We start from the raw sequence: 18,681 nt of genomic DNA, 5'->3' as shown, positions 1-18,681 counted from the left end.
GAAGCATCAGTGGTAAATATTCTGCAAGATCATAACTTCAAGCCTGGTGTTTCATACTCTTTTTTTTTTTTTTTTTTGTACAGAACTGGTATACTTTTATCAGTAAGGATAAAAGGTTGAATCTTTAGCTGCCTTCCTCCCCAAGAACACAAGCAGCAAAACTAAGAAAAGCAGTCTCTCTTCTCTCATGGGCAGAGACCAAGAGGACTTGTTTTTGCTACTTTTTTTACCGTTGCTTATGTCAGTACAGGTGATTAGAAGACAGGCATCATTTTGTTCTAGCAGGTAGCTCACGTTTCCACAGCCATCCCCTTCTATGCACAAAAGGTAGTTGTTCACAGTTATTACTTTTAGTTTGCAAGCCAGTTAAGGATACATTCTCCTAATTTTTTGCTCTACGGGCTCATGCACGCTGCTGTTTGAGACAAAGATGAGTGCAGCGAAGGTGTTCTCCCCCTTTCATCCAGAGGAAATGGGGACAGACACTTCTTTGCAATCCTGAAGGGCAAGGATTCAAGCTCAAGTCCTTCACATGAAGTTCCCTAGCAATGCTTCAGCAAGCTACAGATTTGCATACAAATCCTCCGATGAGCTTGTTCCTAGTAACCCCCTTTTGTAATAACCGAGCATCACCTTTCAGCTGCAGCGTCTTCTGTAGTTTGTCCCTCAGAAATAAAGGGCTGCCTCCCCTCCTCTCTCATATAGAGGCAATTGTAAAATGAACGATACAGACAACTGCTAATGCTTCTTCAAGAGATTACACTCCTTCCTTATCAGTAAAGTATCGTCAGATAATAAACACTTTCCTCCAAGTTTTCAGAGAGGTTTAAAAAAACCTCCTAAAATTCACATCATAACATATTAGGATGAAAGGATGTAAAAATGTAACGTATGCTTATTTAACTGGGTGTATTACAAACAAAAAACTATTTCATAGCACCTATACATCTGCCGGATCTGAATTATAACTATGGTGTTATAACCTGGAAGCAAGTTTAACAAACTGTTATACACCAACATTGTGAATAATTCACAAATGTTCAACAAAATAGCTCTTCCCAGTCTATTTCGGACTCCTTACTATATGCACATGCACACATGCTCGAAGTCTATCGTATTTAATTTTTAGTGGAAACGTGTCTGTGTGTATATATAGGTAGAATTCAAAAGTCAACTGTTGCCTTTTTGCTCCTAGATCGTAGACCATACTTGCGTACGACTCGTGTCCCAATTCAGTATTAGTTTTGGCACTGTCAACACAATACCATAATGCATATTCAATAACTAAAAGCACCCTACATTTCCTCCATAAATCCATCACACAGACTGCCTCGAAATCCTGAGCCTGCAAATCTATTTTAGAACTAAATCTATGAATACATATCATTGATATGTAACAGCGATGAGCAAACTACAAGTGGATTGTTACCAAGCTCAATTAACTTATCTGGTAAGAATATGCTTACCAACTGAAAGCATTTACTAAATATGAGACTGTTAAAAAAAGATTTAGCAATAATGCAGAGCAAATAGATAACTCTTAAAACCTAATGACAATTTTAAATTTTCATTAAATACGTCAGCAAATTTCTCCAAAACATTTTGCATTCTTTCACTCACACATTTCACATTGCTTTACTCTACTTGGACCTACGCAGTGCATGAAATTATCTCTTTTCTTATAGCTGTTCACCTTCTTCCCCAAGTAATTAGCAAGCTACATCCCCTCTGACAGAGGGATACTAACAAGCTCCTACAGTTTCCAGTAGGACAAGGAATCCAAAGCTACTAATAGCAAACAAGTCATTTAAGCAAAAAAGGGATTACGAAGGCTTGTTGCGAGAGGCTGGAAACTCACCCGTATTTCAGATCAAGGCTTTCTGAGGAGCTCTTTTGTAATGAGTTTTGACTCCATTTTACAAAAATATTTAATTGTTTTCTTTTAAAAAACAAAATATTGATTTAAATATCTATTAATAATGTCTTCTTTTTGAAAATAATTAAGTACTATAAAGATGCAGAAGTGTTTTCCAAAGGGAAAATGATGGAAACATTAGTTTTGTAACAAAACGTTCCTCCCGAGATCTCAAAGTTGAAAGAAAACAGAAGTCACACCAACTTTTTCAAAAAGGTTTTCCATTTTTCACTACCAGGACACCAAACTAAGCTGCAAGTCGAGCCAGAGCGCAGCTTGTTTGCAGGATTTCTTTGCCAAAAATCCCTAACAAATACAGTACGTTTAGAGGAGCGAGAGCTCTTAACCAGCAAGGCAGAGGGACGGGCGTACCTTGAGGACCTCCATGGGTACCTGGGTGGCGGGGGGCAGGCTGGTGGGGACGCTGACGTTGATGGCAGGTGTCTGGCTGACGGGTACTCGCTGCTGCATGAACTGGGCTGCCTGCTGCTTCTGCTGCTGCTCCCGACGCTCCTGCTCCTGCATCTGCTCACGCATGAGCTGCTGGCGTAGCAGGATTCGTGAGGTCATGCTGGAGGAGCTTAAGGGAGGCTTGGAAGCGCCAGGATGCTCGGAATTGCTGTGGGAAGACCAGAGAGAGACAGCTCAGCTTCCACAAGCGGGATCGCGGCTCCAGCGGTCGGAGCTTGCAGAATTACACCAGAACACGGGGCGGGATGGGTGAGGACACACCGCTCCACGCGAGGGGGACTTTGGAGCCGACCCGCTTCGGGTACTTAGCAGCCACATTAGGCTGCCTTAACTTGACTGCAGCTAACCATTTCCAAAGGCCAATACCCAAAGAAGTATTTGCTGTTTCAATTTTTACAGCAACCACCCACAAGAAAAACAAATGCTTTTATAGATAGCAGCAAGCACTCATATTCCTTTTTTTTTTTTTTTTTTTTTTAATTAATAAAGGGTTGTATCAAGTCTAACGATAGGTATAGGTAATACACCAGATCTAATGATCTAGCCCAAATATAAATAAATAACATACATCTACCTCTCCCATGAAAGCAAAACATAACAAAGTTGATTTATTTTCTGCAAAATACTACCTCAGGGTTGGATTTGCTAGTGGTGACATTCCTTACAGCTAGAAAACAGACTCAAAATAACTCAACTCCCACTTCAGGCCTACCAGCATCTTCCAAGCACAGTAAGATATGAGAACAGGCAGAATAAACAACAATAGTCGCTGTATTTTCAGTCACACTGAACTGCTTCACCAACTAAGTGCTATTTCTAAGCCATGGCAAGCAGAGCTTCCCACCAGACAGCATAATGCACACGCAGGACTTTGCCATGGACTGCAAGGACATCTCCTGAAGCAGCCCATCTTCCCGTTAGCCCTCAGAAGCAAGAGCCCATTTTTAAGACATTTCTCTAGCATCAGTAAGACAGAACAAGTAGGGTAGGTAAGTACCAAGCCACACATCCTTCGAGGAAAGGATGTTGAAGTAGGTAAGAATATGTGACTCCATATATCCAGATGAGAAAGAGCTACAGTGTGTACAGTTCAAGATATTTGGGTTCTGAACCTGACTGCTGCAGCTGGTTGCCATCAGCCCATGGAAAGAAATGTCTCGTTAGTCTATAACAGTGGAAAGCCATGCCTGGGGAAGCCAACAGTAGCCCTCTGGCTCTAGGAGAAGACTGCTCTTGCAAACCCCACCTCTGGCTCTGATGTTTAGGTGGTACCTGCAGGATGCTGACTGGACAGCTTGCAAAGGAGTCCAGGAGCCAACATCTCTTCCAGGTCTTGCCTGGAGGCTGCGGGCACTGAGAGCTACTTCTGCTTGGGCAACCAGTGTCAGAGTTGCTGGAAGATTTCTGGCTTTGTTTAGGACAAATGTTGAAAACAGTTCAGAGCAGAAACGAAAAAGGAGAACCCACACTTACTCCCCCAAGAAATTAAACTCTGCTTTTCCAGAGCACACATTTTGGGGGCAGGGAGGGAGGGGACCATCTTGCTATTTAAGACCTGTCAGGTTGAAACATTCGCAGAGACACTGATCCTTTTGATAAAACAAGAGAAAACCTTTGTGGTGAAACTAATGCAGCTGTGGAATAATCGCACTAATTAGCTGCTCAAGACAAGTCATTGACTGTGATACTTGTAAAAAAAAAAAAAACACCCTTTCAATTAAGGGTGAAGCATTCTCACATCAAAACCCAGCAACATGTTTCCTGGCTGCACATCTGAACCATTTGCACATTTTCAAACCAAGGAGACGCTTTATTTCCATGACTAGGATAGTTACAGATAGTGGTCTCCCAATTTTTTTTGATCACGCACTGCTACCAGGAAGAAATGTTGGAGCATGCACCTTCAATATATGTATACTTATTTCTTTATGAATTATATACATGTATTACTGAGGCACTGGTATTTTCTTCCTACCCGCCAGAAACATTGCACATCGCACTTTGGAGACCACTGTAACAGATGAGCAAACAGAGGCACTCAAATACTGCTTTTAAGGAAGGATTCATTCTCCTCATGTTGAAGGAAAGTCTCTTTTGTATTTCACTAAGCAGGATTCTCATTTGTGTGCTACTGGCATTTCTTAGATACCTAATGCTGCAAAACTGATAACCCAGCAGTTCCTCCCACCTTCTTTCACTTTGAACTGTTTCTCCACCTACCAAAGCTAAGTATGCTGAAAACCATCTCAGAATAACCTTCCCATATGCTGAAACTTGAGGGAATGCGAGGGAGAAGGAAGGAGAAATTATTTCCACAGCATTTCAAACAGCCCCTGACAGGAACCTCATCTTGCTCACGCGATTACTGTACCTACTCACACCAACAACTCAACAACTGTTCTTACAGCTTCCTGTAGGTGATTCAGGGCTCTACCATTGATTGAAAATTGTCAACAAAAGCTTCAAATATTGTGTCTTTAAAAGAAACAATAAGCCAAGAAAATGCTGTTCTGCCAAATCCTTCCCAAAAGGGCAGAGACTCTTCCAGGTTTTATTTCTTTCACAATTCTGCTCAATATTTTAATTATTCACTGGTAAAAAAAAAAAAAAGTCTTAGAAGTAATTAGTTAGGTGGTACAAGGTTGGGCAATGTACTTTTTAAGCAAGTATCAAAAAAGGAACAGACACAAGCAAGGGGAGGAAGAGTCTTATCTTATTCACATTCAGAACACCAGATTTTGATGGCCAGACGAGCAGAAAGAAAAAGGTTGAGAGGAGATTATCATATGTCCCGTTCACCATTATTTCAAAGCCAGAAACCAGTGTAGCTACAAAAAAAAAACACGAGCACAGTGGACAGATCATTCTCTTACTTATGCACGTTGTAATTTTCTGCAGCATAGAGGCACACAAGCCCTGAACTCATGCAGCACTGGCAGCAACGTGCTGCCAGACTGCAGCTACTGCCATCAACGCATCTGAGCTCAAGTAATGCTTTTATCTGGGATAAAAGCTGCTGCACAACACCTGCCTGCCTGACCAGATGCTCCTGTCACAAGCACTGTGAAGGGAACTGGACAAACACAGGACAGCTCCTGCCAGGCAGATTCCCTGGTATTCATCCTCCGGGGGAAGGGGGGGGCTGTAAAGCTCCTCCCGCAGGCAGGGCAGTCTCACCACCCCAGCACTCCTTCTATTCACCATGAGTGGCACCCATCAAATGAGGAAAACTGTTTGAAACTTTGGTATCTCATCCTCTAAGCCTGTCCCACGCACAACATGGACCACCCTCCCACCCAGCTTCCTTTCCCCACCTCATCTGTTCCTCCTCTCGACTGCAAAGCTCCAGGATGGAATGGAAGATGGTTTGGGCTTCATTGCCACGTACCCTCCGGAGAGCAAACAGGAGAAGCTTTGTCAGAAACTCGGTTTTTCAATCAAAAAAGCAATTAAAAACTTTCTGTTAAAGGCTTCATCAAGAGTTCTGAAAATTCCTATTTGTACAGCTTCTTGACCTTTACATGCTGCTGCCCAGGCAGACCTCCCACCATCAAGCACGGTGCCATGTAACACAGTGTGACCCAGAACCTGGACATGTGGATTCAAAACTCTCATACGTGAACTGATTCACCCCCAGATTATGCAGAGTTGGTAACAGAGCCCACGCACACAACTGATACATGATGTGATTTAGATACTTCCTGCAAACATGGTTTATGGATACCATCTAATTGCAATAAATGAAACCGACTCATCCTTTTAATTGACATATGACTAAACCTGTTATCCATTAGCAGTCTAATAAGCATAGTGTAATACAGACTGAGAGTTATTAGGTATGAGTGTCATCTGCCAATCCAATTAATCATGAAGTGATAACGTTTTATTAAATAAGTTTAAATTACACATCCTTTGCACAGATGCCTGGGAAATGTTAGTTGCTGCATCCATAATTTATGATGCAGATGGCCATTGCATAATAAAAAGCAACTGATCAGATTAAAATCAAGTTTGATTTTGTTGCCATCAACTCAAGAGATTACAGAGACCGTATCTTTTAGAGCCTAATCTACCTTCCCAGATGTGTACTGATTATTTCACCTTTGTCTCCTTGGGCAAAAAGACAAACTAGTCTTTTGTTGGTCAGTTTTGTTTTCAGAGTCTTATAAATTGATCAAATTCTCTGGTTCACCTGCATTATTTACATGAGTTGTCACGTTTACAAATACTATTTTGCATTAGCTATGTACTTGGTAAGAAGCTTCTCTGGACATTTTGGACTGGACAAAATTATTTAATTTAGCTTTGCTTTTCAATTATTGTTTTAAGTTTGTTTTTTTTTTTTTTTAAATAAAGAAAAAAGAAAGGCCTCCAATGTAAGGTTTCTTAGACAAATTACAATAAGTAAAAGCACAGGCCAACTTCTCCTCAAACCCAAAGCTTCCTTAAACAGAGATGAACAAGAATCAAATAAAAAGCATTAAAAAAAAAGAACTTTCTAAACCACTTGTTCTGGGCAGCATTAACTACCCTGCTCCAAGCAGAGAAACAGCACACAAAAGGGAGGCTGTTGCTCTTCTCTGTTTATGTCAACTGTTTGTTAATGGGTTAGTCCACACAGAAATCAGTCAAGAAAAGCAGATTTAGAACCTCAAGAAATCCACTGAGCTGCACCAGATCTTGGAGGTCAGAGGTAAGAAATAACACAGGATTTAAATGCTTGTGTTTCACCTCTTACCCTTAATCCATTCATAATTATTTATAGAGAAAAGAAAGCCATCCACATGTAAGTATCTGACATTAGCATAAAACTATTCGGATCTTTAAAGCAAGCAGATGAGAGGTTGCCAATGTTATAACTCAAATACTTGGCCTGACCTCCAGAAGGCATTATCAGAAGAAACCACTGCACAGCTCTCCTCCCAACACCCCTTCTGTTCAATGACACTTCAGTTCCCTCAAAACTGAAGTTTATTTGTCCAGATTCTGTTTTCAGTCTCTCTACCAAGCGGTAAAACCTCAGAAACTTTTTGTTGCCAGTACAATGTGTGGCTGAAGCAACACCACTTCTAGCAGCATCTAACCTGCCAGCCAGCATTGCTGTTTGCCACAGAGAAGGCTGACAGACAACGAAAGGGCAACAACCACCAAAATAAAATAAAAAAATAAATTAAAAAAAAAAAAATGCAAGAGGGAGCCACATTACTCCCCAAAAACCCCAAACCCAAAACACCCACAAGCAACAAAAAAGCCCCCTACACGATCTCTTCTCCCCTATCTTCAGCTAAAGCAAGGGATTCTATGAACAAGAAAACTACCAGGACATTTTCTCTGGGGCACTTTGTACTTCATTCCTAAAATTTAATAATTATTGCAGGTTACAGTGGTGCTCCACTCACCACGCCAACTGGCTGGTGTGCTTAAAGTATCAATGTTAAAAAACAAACAAAAAAAAAAAAAAAAAAAAAAAAAAAAACAAAAAAAACCCACACCAACAAAACCAAACCAACAGTTGGCACCCTTGTACCTCCTTTCTTGCCAAGGACACAGCAATTACATAAACGGTGTGGAGACCTTTATCAGCTTTTATAATAAAGCAAGAACTATGTTTTAGGCCTCTATATGAAAGGTTTCCTCATTTGAAGGTTGCACGTTTAGAGACACACTGCCCGCTGTTACGTCTGCTCCATCAAGGTAAATATTTTTCTGTCCCTCGGGTGCTTTCTTATCCTGACCTTCGCCGGCACAGAGCAGCTCTCCCGCCGCAGTGCCGCTTACCCTACACCACGGGCTGCACCCACAGAACAACCCTCAATCCAACAGCCATCCATCTACCCGAGTGCACTGCGTCCACCTGGTCAGCAGGGGGAAGGAGGAAAAAACCCTCAAACATCCACCATGCAGATCTACTACCCAGGAGCTAAGGGCTGAATTACAAATTGAATTAATCCAGTGGATACACTTGTTTTATAAAAAAAAGAAGAAACAAAAACAAATCCAAGCAAAAACAAAAGAAAAAAAAAAAGAACAAAAAACAACTACACAAAGCACTTCATTTAAACCTCAGCTAAGAATTTTTTTAAGTAGCTGTACACCATTTAGTAGTTTTCCATTTTTCTTCCTGTCTTTAAAACACACCTTCACAAGCTGCTGAACATAATGCTTTCTGAACTTAATGAAAACCTCTCTCATGACCCAGGAGCACTCAGTAAATAATTATTAAGCTCTGGAGGTGGCTTTTGCATGAGTGTTGACTTAATAAAATGCCATAAGTTGATCTGCTTGAATGCCCATTTACTTGGGGACACAGCTTCCAGTATAGCTTGGAAAGTTTGATTACCACCAGATTAAGGAACAAGGTAAAACTAAAGAGGTTCAATCTAGAAGCCACAAAGGTCACATTTTACAATCCTTTACTATAGTTCCTTTTAAAAGGGAAATGTATAATTGCAAGCCAAGAGTAGCTTCAGACTTCTATATAATCACTATAATGCACTAAACTAAACCTCCATTACCCCAAATATGTGTGTTTGCCATGAAATTTCAGAAGGAGATATCTAGCTAGCTAGATATATGCATACACATTTATATTTCTTTTTAAACATGGAGTATTTTACAAGTCTTCCCCTCCTGAAAATCACCACCATTAACTCAGACGGTCAGCCACAGCTCCTGTGGCTCTGCAGAAGACAGTGGCCAGCTCCCAAGCATGGTATTTTTAACTCCCAGAACACAACCTCCATCACAACAAATCAATCACGCAATCTGCTCACGGTGCCGTCGCTCCGGGAAAGCGCCACTTACAGACAGAAGCTGTCAAAGGAGCAGGGCATGAACATCTGAACTCTAACAGCTTCCATCTCTTCCCCTCCCTCGTGTCCGAGGGCTTTTGCTGAGCACCCTCGGGTGAAAGTCAAGCGGTGTCCTGGCCGGCCGTGTCTCTAGGGGTGGCTCCAGATAAGGACCTGGCAACTCCAATCCCCACGGAGCAGCAACACGGGCAGCAGTGCCGGCACTGCAGACCTGTGCAATCCAGCACCTACCGAGCAGAAGAGAAAAAGGGGGTGCTGAGACAGCCACGCACAAGGCCTTCAGATGTCACGAAAAGACTCCGAAACAGCCCAGATGGTCAGAGTCAGCATCTCGCTACGTCTTGCCTCACCTGCATGACAGGAATGCACAAACTCCTGATGGGGAGAGCCTGGAGCAAGGTGTGGGTCCTGCAGCGGGCACAGAGAAATGCCCGGCGCTACCGTGGGGCTGAGCGGGACCCGCAGCCCCGTGTCCCGGCGGCTGTTCCACCCTCGCCGTCCCGCGGACAGCCAGCCTGCTGCAGGTCTGGGAGAAAGGGAAGACGCGGGTTGGCGTTGAAAGCACTTCTCCCATTCATTAATTAAAAGGGGTGTGATCAGGCCATTAAGCCAACAGAGGAGTGGATAAGAGCTGTCTGTAACGGCGCAGTTTTCTCACGATCTTTATCACCAAAAAGATGAAGGGAAAGGGTGGGTTCAAGACAAATTTGTTTTCTGGGACGTAACTCCTTCACATTTCAAGGTTCACCTAGGTGAACCTCCACCTAGGAACCACTGGAGGTGCATCTCACAAAAGCTACATGTGCATCTGTAACGGTGCGGAGACTAGATGTGATGGTGTACACACTGTTTCCCCAGTTTCACCTCTGCTCAAACAGGCTGAACCCCTCAGGCAGAAAAGGAGGAGGCAGATGAAGATACCTACACACACAAAGACCTCAAGCTCCCAAAAGTATTCCATGAAGGGTTAAAGGAATTTAAAATGTAGCTGACTTGATTACCCAATATTGGTTTAGTGGTCTTCCTCAAACTTTCAAAGCCATCACAAACTTAGACAAGATACTACTACTACTATAAAAAAAAAAAAAAAAAAAAAAAAAAAGAGAGAGAGAGAAAAGGCGTGAGGCAGATCTGTCTTTCACTTGGAAGCCTGACCTTGTCAAAGGCTTTTTGAACCATTTTCCAGACACCACCTCTATGGGTACTTCCCTCTCTAAAGAGCTCTACACACATTTGCAAAACAAAAAAGCCAGATAACTAAAACAACCAAGAGGTGATAAAAGAAAAAGCGAACTGATAACACTCCACTAATAACCTCTGTAGTTCTTGATTTTGTAATACAGAATTTACCTTCTTTTATCTGGGTAAATAGAGAAGATAACATGGTCGCCAAGAGGGAAGGTGACGTATGATCACCGCACTTTTTGATACTTTGCAACTACATAGTGCCCAGATCTGACTTCACATCACCTTTCCACCATATCTTGGTTTAGAAATTACCTATCACTTACATAGTTGGATAGCAAGTTTATTCACAGAGGCAGCCCTGCGGGAAACAAGACTCGACCACGTCGTGTTCACAGCTTGTACGGTCACCCACATGCTCAGATTCCCTCCCAGCCAAAAAGCCACCGCGCTCCTCAAGGCTTACAATGACCCAGCAATTCCCAGCCTAAATCCTTCTGCTCATCTGAGGTTTTCTGCTCATTGACTCCAGTGTTACAGTGCCATTCAACACTTTCCAAAGACGAGGAGGCAGCTTGAAGCCTCATCTCACGTAGATGACATCCTCATTCTGGTATGCTGAGCAACCAAGATCTTCCGAAGCAAAAGGGAAAGTGTTTATGGAAGATTTGCTTTAAATGATTAAGAACCCCAAAGAGTCATAATGAAAACCACAAAGTGAATTCTGAGCTCAGTATGTGTTAGGTTGGCGTTACCAGCATGTAGGACTTGCTTGTTACAGTGAATACTAGGTGCAGGGGAACAAACACCACCTAACGCACCAGTGCAGTAACTCTAACACTAAAATAATCTTGGACACATATTATGCAAACTCCCACTTCAGTCTCTAGCGGCAACACTAGCTGTTCATTACAGGACCTGATCAGATCAGGGAGTGTCTTTAGCAACTTTTCTAACAAAGCAACTCTCCAGACTGCAGAAACTAATTCCTCAGCGTCCACAGGTTTTAAACAGACTTCAATTTTAAAGTCCTTAAGCATTGCGCATAGTTCTACATTTTTGGCTATTTGTGGAAGAGTTATTGAGGCAAAGAAGATTGTTTTACTGGGCAGGCTGAACAATGGGGTGGGGGGAACGACACGGGCAGAAAAAACCTTTATGCAGCAAGTTACTTTACCAACCATTTGGATATTTACACTGCAAGTGCAATTTGCAATTGCAGGACAGATGTACCAGTCTTGCTGCCTTGGGTATGTACAGCACAGACAGGAAGGTGGGATAAGCTCCAGCTGTCCATGTAAGAAAGCATTAGTGATGTTTACAAACTTGCTAATGAGGCTAAAACAGTCGTTCACTAGAGGAATTGCTTAACTGCAAACAGCTAGAGAAAAGACAGCCTTCACTTCCCTCGCTTAGGCCATTTAATGTAACCTACAACATCCCTTACATGGGGTAATGCCAAACCAAGGCTCCTGGAGAAAGCAAACCCCAGGAGTCCATCAGGTACCACTGCTATGCTACCACAGGATCCAGCAGCATCCTCTGTACAGCCCCATCCAGCAATAAGGTCCCTCTGTCCCCAAGTACCTATCCCAAATCCCTGCCACGCCCCGTTCAGGGATTTCCCAAGATGTGTATGGTTTCTGTGTGCTTACAACATTTGGGCGTACGCTGTGGGTCACATCAGAACACCTCGGGGTCTACTCTGCAGCTGCAGAAGATGGCCAGCATAGGTCAGTGCAAGTGTTGAGTAGAGAACCTCTCCATCTGACATCCAACAGCTAAAAATTCTATTTTAAGTTCATGACATCTATATGAACTACAGTCTTTCACAGAAATATTCAGTATTGATTTGAAGGCTGGAGTACTAAGGAACTGGCATGTTCAGGGACTTTTTCTGGCCATTCCCCCTTTGCCCCTGTAAAAAAAATTCTGCACCTTGTTTCTAGCTAGAAACTCTTCATGAACACCAGAGAGAGGGGAAGAGGAAACCAGTTACTTAAACTTGGGGTCACATGTAAATAAATGAAATATCAAAAACATGATACAGAATGACATCTCACTCAAAATAAAAACATGCAAGCAATATTTATACTTTCTGATTTCAAAGCGTCAAAGTATATACAGAAAGATCCTCTTTAATCCATTCATAAGTCTTTTCTTAACACCTCAAATACAGCCCTGCTCATACACAGCATTAATTTCATTTTGCAATCACTCTTTTGTTCTGTATCTTTCTTATGTTGCATCTAAAAAACATATGTTCTTCTCAAAGAGGAGACATCAAGAAGAATCCTCAGAAATAACTTTATGCAACCAAATAAATTCTCAAAAATTAATACAGCTGCTGCAGTTCTAGAAAAAGGCTAACCGTTCAGCGTGGTCCATGGTTTACAGTTTAATGATAACTAAGTAAGACACGCTGTCCATGTAACTGGCTTCAGGAATACTACTTCTTTTCAAAATACATTACAGCTACTGGCTTCTTTTTTAAAAAGAAAAAAAAAAAAAAAAAGGAAAAAAGCAGCCAACTCAAAACTATTTGACTTTCTTAATCTCTTCTGCACTGCCAGAAGCATAGCACTTGAATGGCTATTTCTGTTCAAAGCTATATTTGTTGTGGAACTCCTGCTGCAAACTCCTGAATCATGTAAACAGTGGCAAGAGCCAAAAAAATGTTTCACCGGACTTGAAGTTCACATCTGCCTTAGTTACTAGGACAAAAAGAAAAAAAAAAAAGAAAAAAAAAAGCAGGCGTTTAGTTTATAACCAATAAATCCTGCAAAGACTACAGTTAATCATGAATTCCCGCAACAGGGTTTTGTTTAATCTGGTTTATTTAGCATTCATGACCTTGGCAAAGTACCTGCAGGAGCACCCACCAATACTGTAGAGAGCCGCAATTCACACCTTCTGTTATATTAGGCTACAGCAGACACCTATAAAGCACTATATTAGTTAACCAGGTTTATAAACTTGCAGCAAAGTCACCTGGAAATGATGTACAGTTCCAGACTTGCTGGAGCCCAGTCGTCAACTGCGTTGCTGTCCCTAAAAAGCTGTATTATAACACCTCTCAGCCTGGACTTGGTAGCAGCTTTCACGTTTCTGCAAAACAAATGCTTGGCAAACACTCTGCTGGGAGCAAAATGACCCTCCTATTTCTTTGGCTTCTAGGTTCAGAGAGGTTAGCACTAAAAACCACCTCCCTCACCTAGACCTACCACTTCAGATACAAAGTTCACCTTCTCTTCACTCACCTTCTTCTATTCCTCCTGATACTCCTCCAGCAGGAAGAATCCCCAAGATTCCCAATATGCTAGAAACTATGAAAAGCCCCAAAACAACAACAAACACCCCCACAGGTGCTTGATGCCAACTTCCCACAAAGAAGCTACCACTGCAGGCAGGGACAAATTCTACCAAGTGGTCTCTGGCACTGCACTGTAGAAAGAGGTGCTACAGGTAAAAGGACAAGCAGAATATTTTTGGAGAAGAATGGGACATCATAAATGGATTAAGGAAAACGAAAATATATTTTCTTCATTATCCACAGAAAAAATCTGGACTAAATTGTAGGAGCCTGTTTTTGCCAAACAACCATTTGCTAAATTCAGAAGTTTAGTAGCCGTTTGATAGCATTGCCAATATGTGCCTAATACACTGAAAATATTTTTTCCCATCCTTTTAGAAAGGCTGCTTCAAAGCCACATTCAGGAACTGCAACTGGTTTTCCAAGTACTCAAGGAGAAAAAAAAAAAAAAAAAAGAAAGAAAAAAGGAAAATCTATTTTTAGCAACTTCCAGAACAAACAAGATGATTTATTATTCTTGTTTTGTTTTCAAAAGCAGGTAATAAAATGTCTTGCCCATTTATACTCATATTATCTACCACTTACTGTAGTTTAAGATAGTACAAATCAGTCAGGAAGAGTCAAAAGATATTTTGCCTTAGAAGTGTTAACCTTATACATCGTTACACTTCTGCGCCCCTTCTCTTCAGAGAGCTGTAACTTGGCTATACAATTCTAAATCTTAATAGAAGAATGCGTATTTAGTTTTGCCTAGAATTGACATTACAGACTACTTCAAATTGTATTAAAGCTGGTATTAACCTCTATATAAGCCAGGGTACAGAAAATGAGCATCAGCTGTCAGGGTGCCAAAGTTACTCAATTAACACTTGCACAGTCAAAGAGTTTGCAATCCTATTCAGAAGTTACCATAAAAAAACAAACCAAAAAAACTCTACAAAGCCATGCCTGAGCTAGGGAAAGCCATCTTCCACAGGATTTCTTCTTACTTTGCCAGCTTCCCGACCTCTCCCTTTCTACACTAGATGGAGCTTTGTCCCTGCTTCCCCAGCCTGCACCTGGCACCGCTCCGAGCCCGGGATGAAAAGGGTGAGGAGGCAAAGGGTGAAACGCCGGCCGGAGCGTGAACGCAACGGCTCCAGGAACACCCCGATACCCAGCAAGCTCCCACCATGCCCACCCTGGTCCTGCTCCCCTCCCGCCCCCCTTAATCCCTCGTTCGAGCACTGTTTTGTCGTTTTCAAAGAATAAAAGATTTCAACAAATCCAAATCCCGAACTATGCTGCAACTTCTACCAGCTTTTACTATGACCATAAGGCACTGCCTTGAGTTCATACCACATTAAAACTACATTGCTTTTTTTCTCATTATAAATGGTCATCATTTAAGCTTATTACCAGATTACACACCCAAACTGCTCACTGGCTTTCCTGGATCCCTCTTCATATTCCCACTTTTTTTCTTTCAAAACTGTCTCCTCTCTAGTAATCTGAAACATCTGTACCTAATGCCTCTGCTAAGGCTCCAGACGTGGATCCACTGACACTTTTGGGAAACAACTAATTGATTAAAGTAAAATTCCCTTGACTTTTATCTGCTGGATTTGGTCTGTATTGTTTTAGAACATAGTTCAGGAGAAACAGCTCATCCTTCTGGTGAGCTGCCACAACTCCATTAGGATGTTTCAAAGCACAACAGGATATGGTCCATCATCAGTACTTCTATGATGAGTTTAAACTCAATGGGACAGAGGAGAGCCCAGGGGATTGAGTCACTCCTCATGTCACAGGAGGCCAGCACTGCAACACAAGTGTGAAGTAAAAAGTAGCAGCCGGAGGCTCTATCGGACAAGGTAATACCAGAGAGGATGCAGAAGCACAAGTGCCCGTAGTACCAGATGTCTGTGTAAGACCTTGTGGGCAAGGACTCCTGCCTGGGAACCTCTGCTCAAGCACAAGGACCTGAAAATGAAGTGACAAGAGAAAAAAAGAGCCCACTCTATAGTGGGAAGCTAAAGAAAACTTTGGCATTTTAATCTCACAAAATGGAGGTTGACGGAGATGAGTGTTGCTGTCTATAAATACAGCAGAGAAACAAACACCCAGGAGAGAACAACCCTGGCATTTCACCAAGCGATATAAACCAGCTATGAACACGATTAAATTGGTACCAACAGTCTCATTCTGAGAAGTCCAGTCCTGAAACAGTTTCCAACTGGAGGACTGGCAAAGGAACAACTTGCTTCTTTACAGATAAAGACTCATTGCCTAATCAAAGTAGGTCACTGTGGAACAAAGGAGCCAGTAACTGAATTACAGGCCACAGAAGATGCCCTCCAGCCAAAGGCTCCAACAGGACAGATGCAGGAAAAGACAAACGCTTTGGCAGCGCATACAGACCTGAAGTAGCACTGGACTACAGTATTGCACAAAACAGGAGCCGTTGCCTTCACACCAATCAGCATGGTCAAACACAATCCTGGAAGGCGAGCATGCTAGCTTGAACAGGCTTCTCAGCAGGTCCCACCAAAACAAAGATGCTCTGCTAGAGCTACCAGCCTTTTCAGACCCTAACAAAACATTCCTCCTATCTGGCACACTGGGTCGGCTGGAAAGCGAATGTCAGCAATCATTGTGCTGCAATTTCTTGGAAATCCTCTCTTCCCCCTCGCCCCCACCTTTGGGGATGCCGTTGTCCGTATCCTCTCCCACGTTAGCCCAGCTGAGTGAGCCAAAGTTCATAAGTGTTGAACCGAAGCAGTAAATAATACCTCAAAAATGCAACCCCTCCTTTCTAACTAATTTAGAAATAACTTGAGTGCCTATGTCACCACTTTGCAAGTGAGTGACTACAGTTCAGCTAACCCCACCTTTTGTGGCTGGCTGCTACACTATTCCCCGGATTCCTGCACTGAACCATGCAGAGATCAGAGCGGTCCTGTGCTTCCTTAATTTGGGGCAGCCACACATTCAAATGGAGTAAGTTGACAGATAAGACTAACTTCAAGTACTAACAGTAGGAAAAGGTCTGAAAATAGGCTCCAAATAAAGGTCATTTTTGTCATGCAAAAGTTCCTCCAAGTCACTATTTCTTAAATAGGCAAAAACTCCCATCAAGCAGTACAAATAACTGACATAATAGCGCAAAAGAAAGCTAGAGTTAGAAAACTGTGGGAGCAGGTGATGAAAAGGAAAAGCTGTTATTCATTCACATCAGAATGATCAGCCTCGGTGCCTATTTTCTGTTGACCATGCCACATTATTCAGTTTAACTGGTCTGCAGAGTCAACGTCAAGGCGTTTTGACTAAATCAAGTAGGTCGCCAGTTTTGAGCAAAAATATTTGCTTCTTCAGCTGAAGAACAAAATGAAAAAAAGAGAACAAATACAAGGCACACCTACTATCCTTACTTCTCCTAGGCAGCCTCCCTGGTTTCCAGGCAATGGCTTCCTGACTAGCCTGGGGGTACCTCTACCAGTCCACACTGGACAGACAAAACTGGTCAGTCAATTTAAGTAGTTTTCAGGTCAAGATGTTTATAACATGCATATAAGTTACAGCAGACTTTGACAGAGGAAGAAAACTCACATTCCCTTCCAGGGAGTTTGCTTTGTAAGGAGAATTAAGCCAATTTACCTTCAAGGATCTTACCACCACACCTCCATTTGCCCATGACTTTCTGCCATCCTGGAAAGCTGGAGCCCTCATGCTTTAAACTACCAGGCTGTATGGGCTAAGCTATAGAAGCTCACCTGCCTCTTCCTCTCCCAAACAAAAACTGATAACCCAAAGATTAAGGGTCCTCCCCAATACAAGCTTAAAAACCAAGAAATATCTACTACAGAAAGAGACAACTTAAAGTAGACAGAAGGCATGCAGAGAAAGAGATTTAATCAAGAGCAGATTTAAGGACATCTTTCAAAGACAAAACAGCAGCTGAAGAGTACAACAGCCACATATCTGACAAAGGTGCCATCACCCATAATGACTTTCAACACAAGGATTTTGAGCAGAGCCTCTTAGGGGATTGACTTGGGGACACACAGCCTGGGCAGTAAAGACAGGACGTGAAACCACATCTCTAAAACCCAGCATCATCCATCCTCTGCAGTCAACAATCATGCGTCTTTCGTTTTCTTACCTGGCAATGACAAGCAACACAAGACATAACTGCAGGTGACCCTGCCAGGCTCTTGCAACACCTACTCTCAAGTTTAGCAGAGAACCACCCTTTCAGTCTGTTACAGCAGCATAAAAACCCAAACCCTTGGCATCCCGTGACTGTTCAATTTCCTGGACTTGCCATCCAAAATTTGCACTGAAGTTCCGAAGTGGAACAGAATGAAAACATCTTCACTGGCCATGTTATATCCAGCCTGGGAACAAAGAACTTCAGCCTCCAGTGCTCTTTTAATACAGTCTAATTTATTCTGAAAAAAGTAATAATTAATAAGTACTCAAAACCAAAGTATGCAGCCTGAAAAACATCCTCCTGTCTGGCAGAGCAAGCGCTTTCTAAAGATCCATTAGCTCATGCTGCTAAAGTTGTTTTTTAAAAATAATTGGGGGAAAACGGAGACGATCTACAAAATACACAACAATGTTAAATAGAAAACGTTACATTGAAAAAAAAAATGAAGCAGATCAAATGCATTAGGTAATATGTTCTAATGATTAAGTCCATACACAAGTTCTTTGGAACTGAAGTCTTTGATATCGGAACGATTATGTATGAGTTTTTAAAAATCTAACAAGAATTTAGTGCTACTAAAAAGCCAGCACATTACATTTTTCCAGACTGGGATTAAAAAAATTCTCTGAAATAAGAGCAAAAAAGCCCAAGGCAAAAAAAAAAAAAAAAGTCAAACCAAATTTCACCATGCATCCCACCACACACCTCTGCAGAACCAGCACCAGGTAAACTGAAGATTGCAAAATCAGCCAGAATAATGCTGTTCCCAAGCCAAAGGGATTTGGTTTTCAAA

General features: G+C 42.1%; 1 protein-coding gene across 12 annotated transcripts in view; it reads right to left on the bottom strand.

Annotated features, from left to right (window-relative positions):
* The window catches only part of MITF (melanocyte inducing transcription factor), a 112,091-nt gene that overhangs the window by 48,592 nt on the left and 44,818 nt on the right, over window positions 1-18,681 (bottom strand). For 10 of the 12 annotated variants that reach the window (XM_042799568.1, XM_042799569.1, XM_042799567.1 and 7 more), the window contains one exon: window positions 2,288-2,534. In XM_042799568.1, coding sequence (XP_042655502.1) covers window positions 2,288-2,534 — 247 coding nt within the window. Of the gene's footprint in view, window positions 1-2,287; window positions 2,535-9,190; window positions 9,295-18,681 lie in introns of those variants that run through there. The other 2 variants (XM_032985707.2, XM_009964750.3) reach the window with 2 other exon arrangements.

The sequence above is a fragment of the Tyto alba genome, unplaced genomic scaffold (genome assembly GCF_018691265.1).
Source record: "Tyto alba isolate M040663 unplaced genomic scaffold, T.alba_DEE_v4.0 Super-Scaffold_3, whole genome shotgun sequence".
Taxonomy (NCBI): domain Eukaryota; kingdom Metazoa; phylum Chordata; class Aves; order Strigiformes; family Tytonidae; genus Tyto; species Tyto alba.
This window is presented reverse-complemented; position numbering and strand designations above follow the sequence as displayed.